The 15,883-nt window shown below is 55.8% G+C and overlaps 1 protein-coding gene across 2 annotated transcripts in view; it reads right to left on the bottom strand.

Moving 5' to 3' along the window:
* The window catches only part of LOXL2 (lysyl oxidase like 2), a 97,081-nt gene that overhangs the window by 27,584 nt on the left and 53,614 nt on the right, over window positions 1–15,883 (bottom strand). For both annotated transcript variants that reach the window (XM_059695977.1, XM_059695976.1), the window contains exons 4-5: window positions 9,999–10,210; window positions 3,968–4,190 (exon numbers count right to left, since the gene is read on the bottom strand). In XM_059695977.1, coding sequence (XP_059551960.1) covers window positions 3,968–4,190; window positions 9,999–10,210 — 435 coding nt within the window. The remainder of the gene's footprint in view (window positions 1–3,967; window positions 4,191–9,998; window positions 10,211–15,883) is intronic.

Genomic DNA, 15,883 nt, shown 5'->3' with positions numbered 1-15,883 from the left:
GGCACTGGGGCCAGGAGCTAAAACTGTTTAGGTGTGTGTGTGTGTGTGTGTGTGTGTGTGTGTGTGTGTGTGGCCGGGACACTCACTCGGAAGGTGGCTCTGCTTGGCAGTCTCTTATGGCGCTTTAGTCCTGGGCCACTGGGGAGCCCACCGGGACTCTCATCAGCTCATCCCCCAACCCATGCCTGGCTCCAGGACCTCGCCACCAGCCCTTCCCTCCACCCCCTCATCCAGAACCTCAAGCTTTAGAGCTACAGAAAGAAGCTCCTACCCCCAAGTCTGCAGACCCCAGATGGATGTCATTCCACCCGACTGTAACAGAGCCCTGTAAAAGCAGGCCCTGCCTGGCCACCGCTCTCAGGCCTGACCGCACTCAAGTCCAATGGGCCCCACTCTTCGGAAGATGCAGACGGGGTGGGCGGTTGCAGGTTAAACACCCCTGACGCTCACTGGCAGCCTGGAAGCCTGATCACCTATGGGGTCTGCTTCATTGCGTAGGAGTTACAGCCACTCTCCACCAGCGTCGTGACCCACTGGACCACGCCTTAGGAGATGGGAGCCGGGTCCCCTGACTCCATCTGCCCACACACCCTGGTCCGCAACAGCTTCTGTGCATGCGTGTGTGTGCATGCGTGTGTGTGCCTGTGTGTTGGGTGGGGACTCCGAAGGCTTCGGGGCTCTGTTGACTCTCATTTGATTCATCACAGAGGGAGTAAGGGGTGAGTGCACAGCTGTTCCATCAGCCCGGGCTCCCTTCACCCCCATCCCCACCCCTCCGATGGCCCAGCCAAAGCCGGCCTGGTTGGAGCGGTGTTTTTTAATATATTTTTTCAAAAATTGATTTTAGAAAGAGAGTAAGAAAGAGGAAGAGAGAGAGAAAGAGAGAAAGAGGAACATTGATGTGAGAGCTGACCATCAATTGACTGCCTCCTGCATTCCCCTTACTTGGGCATGTTCCCTGACCCAGAATTGAGCCAGCAACCTTTTGGTGCACAGGATGACGCCCAACCCACTGTGCCACACAGGCCAGGGCTGGAGGTGGAGGTTTTTATTTTTATTTTATTTTATTTTTAAAATATATTTTATTGATTTTTCACAGAGAGGAAGAGTGAGGGATAGAGACTTAGAAACATCGATGAGAGAGAAACATCCATCAGCTGCCTCCTGCACACTCCCTACTGGGGATGTGCCTGCAACCAAGGTACATGCCCTTGGCCGGAATCGAACCTGGGACCTTTCAGTCCGCAGGCTGACGCTCCATCCACTGAGCCAAACCGGTCAGGGCAAGGTGGAGGTTTTTAAACATTCACATATACACCAGCCACCTTGAGGGCCCAGGGATCAGACAAAACCCTGTGTATCCATCCTCCAGCCGAGGTTCCCACTCGGTCACATCTCTCTCCCCCACTAACTGCGCCTCACACTGCCATGGCAGGGTGGGGTGCTGTGACAGCACCCAGTTCTACAGCTCTCAGGGGCTGCTCGGACCCTGCCACTAGGGGGAGACAAAAAACGGGACGGGGTGGGTGCAAAATGCCCGCTGGCTTCAGGAGCTCTAATTGCAGCAAAACAGTAACACTGCTGGCTCCAGCCCGTTCCCTGCGGCCTATGACCCTCGCTTCTCCCACCTCCCTGCCCAGCTGTCTGGCTGGATGCCAGCCCCTTCCCAGGGAGCGGGCCATCCCTGACCCACGCTCAGTGGAGGCAGAGCGCCAGCAGCCTCGCCGCAGCCTGCAGTGGCCAGGCCGAGTCAGCCTGGAGGGAAGAGGGGAACCACGGGAAAATGTGATGTAAGGCTCCCTTGCCTTTTTGCTTTTTTAATTGGTTTGGTATGAACTTGATTCATCTGCTTTAAACCGCATAGTAAGAGGAATTTCCAAACAGTGGGACCTGGGATCGGACACATGACGAAAGCTCAGAGGCTCCGGCTGAGGCCACACAAAGGATGTGGCCATGAAATCACATGGCAGGGGCCCAAGTGGGGGGTGGGGTGGACAGCGGGGGGCGGGGGCGCGGGCACTGTCCAGGTGTCGCAGGGCTGCACACCTGTGTGGTCAGGTTTGTACACTTTGGAGGCCCCTGGGGGCCCTCTGGTTGATGCTGGGTCGCAACACTCACTTCACCCCTTTCCTTGAAGGCCTCTTCTTTTATCCAAACACTCCACCCGCAGTGTGGGAGGGGCCCTAGTGTGGGAGGGGCCCCAGTGTGGGAGGGGCCCTAGTGTGGGAGGGGCCCCAGTGTGGGAGGGGCCCCAGTGTGGGAGGGGCCCCAGTGTGGGAGGGGCCCCAGTGTGGGAGGGGCCCCAGTGTGGGAGGGGCCCCAGTGTGGGGGGGGCCCCTAGTATGCTTTATTGTCCTCTGTCCTGTTTTCCCTTTCGGGGTGGATATGTTGTTACCCCCTTTCCCAAAGCAGGTCATTGATGTTGGTGGGGAGGGGCAATTGGAGAGGGTGGAGGAAGAGACAGGGGGGCAAGGAGAGGGGAAAGGGGAGGGAATGAAGCTGCCTCTGTCAACAAACCCGCCAGGTTTGGGGGGGTCTGCTCTGGCCCCACTGCCTGGATACACCATCTGCCCCCATCATGACCTTTCCCCCTCCTCCTACCTCTGCCGTGGTCAGAGCTGGCTTGGAGCTCACCTCTGTCCAGCTACCTAATTCCTAAGTTCCAAGGTTTTATCTGGCACAGGGACTCATTCCCCAATAAGTGCTCAGTGCTCGCTTCCACCTCTCCCTCTCCTCTTGCATGTGCGATTTCCCATCCACTATTCCCACCCCCGGTCCCCATGAACATGCAGGTCCCGGGGACCCATTGGTGGACATAGGAAAAAAGAAGAGCACTCTTCTCCCTGATTCTCGAGGGAAATAGAAGTGCACTCTCTCTTCTTCAGAGAAGCGCCAAGCCTGCCCTGTTTGGGATAGTTCTCTTGTCCCAGGAAACCAGTCTGTTGAAATGGGATGTTCATTTATACTAATACTAGCGGCCTGGTGCACAAAATTTGTGCAGGGGGCTGGGGGGGGGGGGTGTTCCTCAGCCCAGCCTGCACCCTCTCCAATCTGGGACCCCTTGGGGGGATCAGGCCTAAACCGGCAGTCGGACATCCCTCTTGAAATCCAGGACCACTGGCTCCTAACCGCTCACCTGCCTGCCTGCCAGATTGCCCCTAACCACTCTGCTTGCTGGCCTGCTCACCCCCAACTGCCCCCTCCGTCGGCCTGCTGGCCCCCAACTGCCCTTCCCTCCTGGCCTGATCACCCCTAACTGCCTCTGCCTCGGCCCTGCCACCATGACTTTGTCCAGAAGGAAGTCTGGAAGGTCTCCCGGTCTAATTAGCATATTACCCTTTTATTAGTACAAGAGCTACCCAGGAGGACTGTTGATAATTCTGAGAACCACTGTCCTTCCCCACTTTCATCTCTGAACACACTCACACACGCATGCACACACATGTACACGCACACACACTCACAGGTGCTGGTACACAAACATACATATGGTAGTGGCAGGTTTTCATTTCCTATCTTTGTGAGAGCTTTTTAAAATTTTAATCCTTTCTGTTGCAAAATAAACCAAAATATGCTTGGAAACCTTTGTAGCTCATGCCACGTGCTTCTGAGGGTTGTAGCGCATTTCCAAAAGCCCTAGAGCATTTTGTCCTCCAGGGGCTGTGCAGAAGCACCGTGTGGGTAACCAGGCACTCCGCTCGCCTGGTATCTGTCTCACAGCGGGGACTGGGTCTCAGAGTGGGATGGGCGATGGTGGAAGGGGTGGTAATGATTGGGGGCAGGGGCCCAGCTGCCTGTCACACCTGGAAGTGGCTGTCGGTGAGGCCGGCCATGACCTCTAGAAAGTGGGTCTGAGTTGGGGCTGGCTCTCCTCACTCTCTCCTGGGGATCCCTGTCTGTTCCCTTAACCGCCACCCCCCCCCCAACACCCAGGCGCCCCGTGGCCAGACTCCTGCCCCATCCTTACCTCTGGCTTGTAGGCCTTCCGGAATCTCGAAGGTCCCTCGGGGCTGAAGACCTGGCCAGGCACGCAGCTCACCACTGCCGGCAGCCCATTCTCACAGGTGACGTTCTTCACGGGGTCCCGCGTCACCTGTGGGCCCAGCTTGCAGCTGGAGATGTGGGCCTCCGTGCCCGTGCAGTCCATGGAGAACCGCCAGTAGCGCGGCTTCTTCCGGGCTGCAAACATTCTGCAGAGGGCAGGATGGGGCAGGTGACCGGGGGTCCCGGCACCCAGCCCTCATTCCTTCTGCACCCGGGCATTGGGCACCTGCCCCGGGCCAGCCGCTGTGCCGGCTACTGGGAACTCGCTGGGGGTACCGGTGGGCATGGTCTCTGCTCCCGGAGCTCAGCCGGCTTCACGGAAGGGGATCCGCACAGCGCGTCCGCGAGCGCCCCGCACGCCGGCCCTGCACTGGGCACCGGGGGAAAGGACCAGGGAAGGGACATGGCCGCCTGCCCCCCAGGCAGCTAGGAGCCTAGGGACTGACTCAGTGTAGTAAGATGATACCAAAGCCTATAAACACAAAATGCAAAAAGGGATCTGAAAGAGACAAGACCCGTCAGGGTACATACCTAGGTTGTGGGTTCAGTCCCCGGTCAGGGCATGTACAGGAGCAACCAATCTCTCTCTCTCTCTCTCTCTCTCTCTCTCTCTCTCTCTCTCTCTCTCTCTCTCTCCGAATTTGTAAGATAAATGCATAAAGCTGTATTGCCCAGATAATTTCAACATTTGTTGTCGTCCCCTGCGTTTATTTCCCTTTGTCAATGAGCAGTACAGCTTGACTATTAAGCTCTCTCCTGACGATATACAAGCTCCCAAACGATGCAAATCCAATGAGGACAGTCTAGAGTTACGCCGTCTGCTGAACTGAAGTACAGTTTGCTTGATAAAAACATTATAATGGTGATGAAGCTCAGCCACAGACCTCATCACCCTTCGCCCGGGACCAGAGAGGCTGCTTGTCTCCACACCTCGGCCAAGCAGGCTCTTACCTGCAGCACCTTTTTTCTGGAAGGCAGGGGAGGGAGTCCAAGCTTTTTCTAAAACAGTAGCTATCAATGAGCAATGAACTGGTTACCAGACAGGGTACTGTGCCCAGTTTCCCCATCTCCAAGTTAAAGTAGCATTAGGATCCACTCGACAAGACCATTAGGAAAATTAAATGAGTTAATACTTGGAAAGCCCTGAGCACCGGTGTCCAACACATTGAAAGGGCTACGTCCGTGTTTGTAAGATAAGTAAATAAGACTGTACTGGGTAAAGCGGAAAAGGAAGAGAGGAGAGAAGGGTGGCCGCAGTGACAAGGGACAACTTCACAGAGGGTAGGGTTGAACCGGGCTTGAATAATGGCGGGATTTGTGAAGGCGGAGGGCCGAGAGGACCCCTGTCCTCTCACACTGCCCTAGCGCAGCGGGGTCCGTGTGCTCGTCCCAGCTTGCCAGAGCCCAGGGAGATGGCAGAGGGCCAGACTGCATCGGTGCTGGCTGCTTAGAGGGGCCCCGGGCAGCCTGGCCCCCGGGGGGGAACAGAGCCAGGTCCTGCCCCTGCGGGTCCGGCAGGCCTGCGAGTTCCTGTTTTGTCTCAAAGTGGATGGGATGTGAACACAGAGGGAGGAAAAACCCTACGGCCACCACCCATATCTTTCCTTAACCAAAAATTGAGACTTGTAACAATTCTAGTATGCTTGTGGGCGCAATGGCACGGAATCTTTGAAACCAGGACTGTTCGGGAAAATTCTGGATGTGTGCTCAGTGGAGCTACAGCCACCCAGGGGGACTGTTGATAATTCCGGGAACCTCTGCCCCTCCCCACTTCCTGCAGGCCCTGCACTTGGAGCCTCAGCCTCCAGCGTGTTCCCCATGACACCCCCACATCAGGAAAGAGAGCACGCTCGGGGGTCAGCTGCACGAGGATTGGTCAGCTCCAGCGGCTTGGAGAATCCTTGCTCTCAGCTTTCAGGAAACACCAGCTCTGCCAGGAACAGACGTGCTGACGCTGCCGCCTCCTCAGGCAGCCCAGCCTCCCTCTTACGTCAGCTCACAGTAATGCACCCTGACCCTCCACAGGCTCCCATCCGGCGGCACCCACCCCTCCCTCATGATTCACCCCAGACAGGCCCCAGGGGGCGCAGAGGAGCACTGGGGAGGATGGGTGGGCAGCCCACTCCAGGCCCAGGGATTGGAGAGGGACTGGAGTTAGGGGCGAGCCATTGGCAGGGATGGGAAGCCAGCTTGAGAAAGAACTGTCCATTCTATGGCTGGACTGATTCAATTAAAAATAAAAAGTCCTGCTGGCTCCCTCCCAGCCAAGGGGAACCCTGCTTTCCCAGGAGTTCTGCCAGCTGCTGAGCACGTCGGTTCCAATTACACACTTTGGAAGTAGGTGTGGATGAAAAGGGCCACATACTAAACCTGACAGGCTCAGGGGAGGCCTGCAATCTACTATAAAGTAACCATACAGCCCGAAATTAACTTTCTAGCTAAAAGCAGGTCATGGAAGGTAGTCATTTCCTAGGCCGGTATCTTCCCTGACCAAGGTCAATCTTTACCTTAACGAGCCTGCCTATTGTCTTTGCATCTACCTTAACACACCTTTGGAATGTCGGGGTAAACCCCCCTTCCACCCCCAGACTCCTCAACCACCCACCAGAGCAGAGACCACAAATCCCCTCATTGTTATTGTTATTGCACTAGTGTTGACTGCTAGCTGTCCTGTACCCACCTGTAAAAGAAGCGTGTCTGCTCCTTATACTTTTTATCAAATCCTACAGATTCCTCCCTCCTTTGTCTTCTCCGACCTAAAAGCCCTAAAAGCTGATGGCGGAGGGCAGTCACATCCTGTCCCTGTGTCCCTGACAAAGGTCAATCTTTACCTAAGTGAGCTTTGTGCATCTAAGACAGCCGTGGGCAAACTACAGCCCACAGGCCGCTGTTTGAAATGAATAAAACTAAAAAAAAAAAAAGACCGGACCCTTTTATGTAATGATGTTCACTTTGAATTTATATTAGTTCACACAAACACTCCATCCATGCTTTTGTTCCGGCCCTCCGGTCCAGTTTAAGAACCCATTGTGTCAAAAAGTTTGCCCACCCCTGATCTAAGATAACAGACCCTTAGACTATCAGCGTCATCTCCTTTGCAGACCCCTCAGGGCACAGAGTGTGAGACCACAGAACCCCTCATTATTACCTTGTTGCCCAGATACTATCTCTATGTGCTGGAAACATTAGTTGTTAACTATCCTGTACCCACAATGTAAAAGCACTTGCCTCTTCATTGCATCCAATGTCAAAGATTTCCCTGCTTTGCTTTCTCCAGCTTCCGTAATCTACCACCAACGGATTTCATGTAACCCTCCTTACATCTTCCCCTTTTATTCTAATGTATAAAATAAAATAAGCTGTAAGACTGCCATTCTACAGAGCATTTTCTCAATCCGTTGAGATTTTGCTTCCTGGCAAATGTCATCAGTTTGGCTCAAATAAACCCATTAAAATTCTCCACGGGTTTGGATGTTTCTGACATTAATACTTTGAATTCCTTCCTCTACCTGAAACGAAAGGAGGCTGGCATTTCAGCCAACCAGCCAAGCAGAGCCCTTCCACTCTCCCAGATGCAGTGCTAGATGCAGAATTCCTGCTTGTGTCAAAAATCGGTATCAATAGTGGGATCCTGCTTTCAGGCGAAAAAGAAAAAAACACAATACAAAATGCTCCTGCCCCTGGGATGGGCCCTGAGGCTATGAAGCACCCCGCCCCCCCCCCCCCCCAGGCCAGAGCAGAAAGCTCACAGCCAAGCAGCCCATGTTGGGGAGCCCTGGACTCCATCTTGAGTGAGTCTTTGGGTGCAGAGGCCTCTGGGGACATGTGGGTACCTTCCTAGGTGCCTCTGACTTGGAGGACGGGGTGGCTGGCAGAGGCTGAGGAAGAGCTGCAGTCTGGCCTTGGGGAGACTCTGAGTGGCCACCAGACTGCAGGTCTGCGGAGGGAGCCAGGGTGGAGAGCCTTGGCCGGCCCTGGTGAGGCTCCAAGGCTGCCAAGCCCCTTAGGGGCCTGGTGCATGCAGAGAGATCACTAACAACATCCCAAACGCAATTACTTTGAAAACAATTTCCTTCCTAGAGTGGAAGGCTCCCCTGGGAAGCCGCTTCCCCTGGCCGGCTAGGAAGGGCCAAGGGAAATGGGAAAGATGTGAATGGCCTCGGATCCAGGGACCATGCGGGGGGTGACCCTCTCTCTGGCTCCCAGGCTTCTGTTCTCCTCAACTTCTGAGCAGGCTCACAGACACCCCACCCTCAAGCCAGCCCTGCTCCAGCTCTGACATAACAGCAAGGCCCGTGGTGGGAGCCGGGGCTGAGCGGCCAGAGCTGGAGCAGGTCTGCAGTTGGAGGCAGCAATGTGGAAAGCACTCCCGAGTAGCCCTGTGGACTCTGGCAGAAGAGGGCTCTGTGACCCCCAAATCCACTGTCCTCAGGCCTGGGTCTCTCATCGTGCAGACGGAGGGCTTGGACCCAGTGACCTCTGAGGCTGGAGGTCCAAGGGAGGAGCTGGTTTGCAGCAGCCTGAGCCCCAGATACCACCCGCCAGCACCCGGATGCTCCCAGCCTTGAAGCGCTCTTCTGCCTTCATTTGAAAGAGCAAAGGCACAGACTCAGGGGTGGGAGGTTCAGGGAGGCAGGTTTAAAACCAGCACATGAGAGACTCCGCTGCCGACATGGATCTGAGCTCCCTCTTCAAAATCAGGAAAAGGACTCTGGACCGGCCACAGTTGGGGAGATGGCTTTCAAATGCCTTTGAACAGGCATATGCTGCCGGCCTCAGGAACCCCGTCCTGCCCTGGGCAGGGCTGATGGCAGCCTTCCCAGGCCCGGCACTGGACTCAGACCAGGTGTCAGCTGGGGCACTGTGGGGCAGTCAGATGGGAGCTGGTTGGGGTGGGGGGTAGGGGTGGGTGGGGTTTGCTTTTCTTGGCTCCAATGGTAGGAAAAGCTGAGAAGGTGTCTCCAGGGAGGAAGCTGGCCAGCTGGCAGGAATTCTCCAAAGTATTCAGAGGACGGGAACCCCACTGCAAACAGGAAAGTCTGGGCCACATCTGAGGGTGTCTGGGGTGGGGATCACCACCAGGCTCACCCCTAGAGAGGCGGTGAGCCCGCCCAGCGGAGCCGCTCAGCCACCAGCACTCAGCCTCATGGTGGGCTGGGGACTCTGACCCAAAACGGCCAAGCCAAGCCCAGGACCTGCAGTCTGCCCTGACCCCGGGGATCTGGAGGGGCCGCTGGATCTGGGTCCCACGTCTCCTGACATCCTCTGGCTTGAAAGGAAAGAGTTCGGACCCTGTCGCTGGAGATGGGGGCTTGGATCTTAGATCTGCCACTTTCCTCCCTGACTTCCTTTCCTCGACTGTAAAATCAACCCCTAATTCCCGGCGCTGTGAGGACCAATGGCTGAGAACAGGCCGGGCTCACGGTCAGCCCTCAGTAAACCAGTCACCGTGAGAGGAGACAGGAAGGCCCACTCCCACCCAGGACCCGGCCCCCCGCTTGTCACAGGGCGAAACCCTTCACCGGGAGAACTACTCAAAGTCCTGTTATTATCGCCGCCTTTTCCTGTGGGAGATATTGACTTTGGAAACCGTAACTAAATTATAAGATTTCACTGGGATTGGTGTAACTGATCGAATTTCCTAACAGTTTCTGCGAGTTCCAGGTTTTTCAAACTAATCATTTACTGAGGGCAAGTAAACATTTCTTAAGTTGATGCTGTCCTGGTTTGGCCCCGGTGGTCACGGAGCTGGCTGTCGGCACTGACACCCCCCCCCCCAACCACCTCCCCCCCCCCCCCCCCGCCTCTGCATCCCCAGGAGTGTGAGCTCCCCAGCGGCCAGGCCTGCACTGACAGCCGCTGGCGGAGCCCCTCTGCTCAGCGCCCACTGCAGGAGCCTTCTCTTCACAAGCGGCAACCCCCCCAGGAAACAGTGCTTTGGGGGGGCCTCTTACTTGTACACTTTGGTGTTGTACGTCTTCTCCCCAGGGAAGCCGAACATGCCGCAGACCACGCGGGCGTTCTTGGCCGTCCAGTGCTTGTCACAGATCTGCTTCCAGGCCTTGCCCTCCTTCACCTCCACGTAGCCCTCCGTCACGGGCGTGCGCTTGCGGTAGGCGGAGAGGATGGCTCGGATCCGGATGTCCTCCACCTGGATGTTCAGGTTCTGGGAAGGAGGAGGCACCGAAGGACATGGTTACCTTCCCGGCCCGGTGTGGAGAGGGGTTTTGGCTAGCCTCCAACCCCGAGCCCTGCAGGGGCCACGGGCACTGCCCAAGAGCACACAGCACAAGGCCGTGGTGATAAAGCGTCATGCATGGGAGGCAGTGCGACTGCGGGGACCCAAGGAGAGGGAGCAGGGGCGACCTGGGCCATCAGGAGACTAGGAGGGCCCAGCAGCCTCTCCCACGTCCCACCACAAAGCCTGGGGAGGGAGGCAGCAGCCCTCCCGCAGGCTCTCGAGCCACAGCAGAAGAGAGAACGTGCTCTTTGAAGTTTCACGTTCTACATTATAACTCATTTGGATTTTGTATTTACTCTAAAGCATATGTGTGCATGCATGTGTGTGACTGTGTGTGTGCGGGACTGTGTGTGATTCTGTGTGTGTGTGTGTGTGTGTGTGTATCTTTTCTAAGACTAAAGTTTCAGGCAGAGGAGCCTCCCCTACCCTGAGGCTGATGGTGCCACCTTGCACACCACAGAGTCAGTATCTGGGATCGACATTTCTAAGTGAGAACATCCCAGGAGAGTAGGGGTAGGGCTTGGAGAGAAGCATGGAGGGGAGTGTGTGCAGGGACCCAGGCCTGCTTAGTGGGGGACACGCCCTGGGGACCAGGAGGTAACGGTGGGCACAGTCTGTGGCAGGAAAGGGAACGATTCTGAACGCGTGGAGGCCTTTGGAAAGGCCCGACTCACCCCCAGCCCCACCCGTCATTCCGAGACAGTGAGTGAGGGAGGCGGGTCCCGGTGGAGGAGGTAGAGGAGGCTCAGTGGGGGGCAGACTCCTGCCTCACCACAGCTGGGTGGGCTCTCCTCCCCACTCCCCGACACTGAGCAGCAATGTCCCTGCCCCACGCCTCCTCCCGGGTCACAGGGATTCGGTAGAAGGACAGGGGCGTGGAGAGGCCACGCTGGGTGAGAGGAACGGGGGCTGCCCCGGAGTTTATGCTTTTCTGAGGCTCATCCAACCTCCCTCAAACACCGTGCTCCCTGCTAACCTCTCACTTCCAGCCCCTCCTCTCTGCCCCTGCCGCTGCACATGGAGCCACCACCAGCTCTGCAAGGCTCCCTGCTGAGCCCCTACCCCCATCTCCCCCTCCATCCATCGGCCACAGGCCAGCCACCAGAAAGCTCTTTGTAATCTTGTCCCTTGACCGTCCGCTCGTGCCCATGTAGCAATGCCCAATTACTTAGAGAGGTGCCCACAGCCCGACATGACTGATTCTGCCTCCCCTCCAGCCGCCCCCTGTCCCCAGCCCCACATGTACACTCGGATCCAACGAAATGAAAACTGATAACAGCTACTGCGCGTGAGCCCCACAATGAGGCTCCATGTGCCTTCCCCCGTGTCGTCCACACTGCAGAACCAGGTGCGTTAGAGCTGCTGCCCTCCCACGATCCAGAGGAGAAAGCTGGTTGGCTCCAACCGCCTCCCCGGGACCACCTAGAGGCAGGGCGCCCGAGGTATGTGTCAGGCGCTCTCTGACCTGGGCTGTGGGGAAGAGGTGGGGCCGGGCTTGGCAGGGGGGAACCCAGAGACTCGAGCCACATGCCAGCAAAGGTGCAAACGCAAATGAACCACAAGGTTGAACAGGGCCATTATTTGGGTGCCCAGGCATCCGTGTCTCCTCGCCACTGGCTTCAGGGTGCAAAGCCAGGCCCTGCCCACCAGTCCTGCTGGGCGGCGAAAGTATGTGGCCGGCGGTGATGGCATTTGGCCCTGGTTCCTCTCCACGTGGAGTGCCAGGAAGGCCGCCAGTGGCAAGATGATGTTGGCCAGCCTGGATCCCAGATTCTTTACAGCTTCCATTCAGGCCACAGGACCCGTGCCACCAAGACACGTGGACAGAGGCGAGCCAAGAAAGGGCCTGACTGAGGTCTAAACCAGCCGCGGGCCCGGCCCCTCCTGCCTCTCCCCACCTCGGAAGCCAGGCTGGAATTCCAGCCAGCGATGCGTAATGCCCAGAAGGAAAGTTACCGCTGTAACATCAGCTCTGGCTTCACAGGGCCAGCAAACCCCAAGGACTTTATTACATTCACAGATCCTCCCTTCTCACCCCACCCCACAGCCCCACCAGGTGTGAAATGTGGACGGCAGCACCCCAGCTGCAGCAGGAGAAGGAAGGCCCGGGCGGGGGGAGCTCAGCAGACCCCCGTACCCTTGTCCTGATGGAGGACAGCATTCCCTCCGCAGAAGTATGACTGGTGGGGGAAGCCAGGCAGGCTCTAGGATGTGGAAAATAAGGCTTGGAGAGCCCTGGCTGGCACGGCTCAGTGGGTAGAGGATCAGCCTGTGCTCCATAGGGTTGTGGGTTCGATTCCCGACAATTCCCGCCCCTGGTCAGGGCATGTGTGAGAGGCAACAGATGGATGTGTCTTTCTCACATCGATGTCTCTCTCCCTCTCTCTCTCTTCCCTCACTTCCACTCTCTCTAAAAATCAATGGAGCCCTAGCCGGTTTGGCTCAGTGGATAGAGTGTCAGCCTGTGGGCTGAAGGGTCCCGGGTTTGATTCTGGTCAGGGCACATGCCCAGGTTGCAGGCTCCATCCCCAGCGGGGGGCGTGCAATCAATGGTTCTCTCCTATCATTGACGTTTCTATCGCTTTCTCCCTCTCCCTTCCTCTCTGAAATCAATAAAAATAAATGGAAAAAATATCCTTACTCCACCCGCTCCCCCGCAAAAAAAAGGCTTGGAAAAGTGAAAGTGCTAGAACAGGTGTCACTGTCCTTGTTATTTCACCAGCTCACCTGTGTGTCATGGTGTGTGTGATGGCGTGTGTGATGGCGTGAGTGATGGCATGTAGGTCTCTGTGTGTCTGTTTGTATCCATGCATCTGTACACATCTCTGAGGGATGGGCCTTTGTGTGTGTGTCTGAGCGTGACCAAGTGTATGCTCAGGGCTGTGCGTCTGTGTGTTGTGTGGGTCTCTGTGTGTGTGGAGCATGTGTCTATTTGTGTGCATACGTGGTGGAGGACAGGTCCAGAGGGACTTGTTTCCTCCAAAGCCTTAAAAGAGCAGCCCGTGCAGGTTTATAATCATTGTTCCTTTAAAATGGGAAGCCTTTCATTCACCCTCCATGGAACCAACTCCTTCCGGCTCTGTTGGCTCAATTCCACCCCATTCATTCATTCATTCATTCAACAAAAATACGGTCTCTCCCCTTCATGGACCCTGCCAGGCGTCCTCCCAACCACAAAGCCTGCCTCTTCTCTGAATAATAATGACCACAGGAACCCTTGTGTATCAAACACCAACCAAGTCATTACAGGTCAGGCTCCTGCTCAGAACTTCTCGTCCATCCCTCGCTCCATTCCCAGGACAACTTATGGGAAGGCTAATGGCGTACCACACCACAGGGGAAGAACGAGAACATTTGTCCGGCTTTTGCCACTTCGCCAAGTTCACACAGCCAATCAGTGGGCAAACAGGGTGGAAACAGCTCTGACTCCAAACGTGTGCTCTAGGCTCCCAGCTACTGGTCTCTGAGTGGTCCTGGCCCCCCACCCATACCCTGTCCACTGCCTGGTGTTGAGCTGACCCACACGGGGTAGGGCCTGGGGCTCAGGCCTCTGGGTGGTCCTTTAGGGACCCCCAGTGCTGCGCACATGTGTAGTCTGCCCTGCACCCACCCGGAGAAGCTGCGAGGCAGGCCCGAGTGCATACATTTGAGGGCAGAGCTGCCTCCCAGCTGCTCTTGGCTGGGACGGGGCGATGGGGAAACCCTGCGCAGCTCGAATTCAGTGCTCACTCCTGGTTACCGAGCTCACAAGGCCGCTCAGAGACCCGTGCAGGAAAACACACAGACACACATCCCTTCCCTGCTTATGTCACTGCTGTGGAATCCCTTCCATAACCACAAATGCTAGGATTTTCCCCCCAGAAGTTCGACTCCAAAGAGAAGAAAAGCTTTGAAACACTAAAACATACACATTTTTCTTGTCTAACTAAGGGCTCTCTAGACTTGCTAGTCTTACATTAAGGGCAATAGCTCAGAAGCTGGGAACGCATTAGGCACATTTTAAAATTCAAATTAAGATCTGAATTCTATCCCTCTTGCCAGAGACAGAAGTTCCTCTAATACATTTTTATTGATTTCAGAGAGAAAGTGAGAGGGAGACACAGAAACATCAATGATGAGAGAGAATCATTGATTGGCTGCCTCTTGCACGCCCCCCACTGGAGATCGAGCTCGCAACCCTGGCATGTGCCCTTGACTGGGATCAAACCTGGGACCCTTCAGTCCGCAGGCCTATTCACTGAGCCAAACCTGCTGCTAGGGCACTGAGCCCTCTTAAAGGCTTTCCTCCAGGGAATCCACGGGACCTTCTGTATTTGTCCTTCTCAGAGCTCATCACCCCCCTGGGAGTGATTATGGAAAAGCAAGTTGCGGCAAGCCCAGGCCACCTGCTCCCGCAGAGGGCTGGCCAAGAGCTCGGACCCCAGGCCCATGCCTGACTGATATTTCACACTTGCAGCTTCTGTGAATGGCTTTCCAATTCCACAATGTTGCCAATGAGGAAAAACAACTAGTTTTGAAAGTCTGGTGGGAGGCTGCATCAGAGAAAGCTACAGGGGGAGGCAAGGCAAAAATGCAAGCAAGCCTACAATGATTTCAATCTATCACAGCCTTCCCGTGGCTCCCAGGACTCAGGCTCCCGGTCAGGAGCCTCCCCGATCTTCCTATCTCATTCCCTCTCTTCCCTTTTTCCAGCCAACAAGCTTCTCCCATTGCCATGCCAACGTCACTCTTTGAAGCCCAGGGAGGCACGTCTGCAAGGATGAGGTCTTTGCCAAGGACCCTCCTTCCCTCTGCTGAAGAAGTCATAATTTACCATCAGCCCAGCCTTCCCACCCGAGACCTCCTCCTTGGAGTGGTGTTGGGGCGGGAGGACCAAGGTGGACATACACCAGTCCTCCATCATCCCAACTAGAATGCATGACTGGTTAGTTCTGCATGACTGGTTAGTTCTACACAACCTCCGCTCGCTTAGCAAGCCCCTTCCCTCTGCTGCTAACGGGTTCTGCATCTTGCTCTCATAGCCCGAAGCTTTCCTTATTCAGCTCTTTTAAAAAACGGCCTTCTGGGTAGAGATCCCTTTTCCCAACTGCCACATGGCACCGTCCTTAGCACCTCAAACCAAACACTTCCAGGATGGCCCCAGTCCTCTCTGCTTTCACTGCTGGAGGCTCCGCCCATCCACCTGGCAGACTGGAGCCTCAGGTGCCTTCTGCACGCTCTCTCCTCCTCACTCTTACAGCCCATTCTGCCCAGCAAGCCCTTTCCATCGTCCCACCACCTTTCCACCCGCACTTCTGTTTCCCAGTCAGTGGTGTAATGTGAATCCTGCAGGTAGAAGGGCATTATAATTCAGTAATCAAATTATATGGAGCCCTGGCTGGTTTGGCTCAGTGCATAGAGCTTCAGCTTGTGGACTGAAGGGTCCTGGGGTCGATTCCAGTCGGGTCCCTTCACTTTTTCCAGCCAGTTATTATCTCGAAGGACTTTCCAAGGTCACTCTTTGAGCTCCTGCAATTCTCTCTTCTCTATCAGAATCCTACTGATCCTCAAGGACAAGTTCATTCGTTCATTCAAAAAATATTTGTTGCACCCTGGCCT

The sequence above is a fragment of the Myotis daubentonii genome, chromosome 5, assembly GCF_963259705.1.
Source record: "Myotis daubentonii chromosome 5, mMyoDau2.1, whole genome shotgun sequence".
Taxonomy (NCBI): domain Eukaryota; kingdom Metazoa; phylum Chordata; class Mammalia; order Chiroptera; family Vespertilionidae; genus Myotis; species Myotis daubentonii.
The sequence above is the reverse complement of the archived record's forward strand: the minus strand, read 5'-3'. Positions and strand labels throughout refer to the sequence as shown.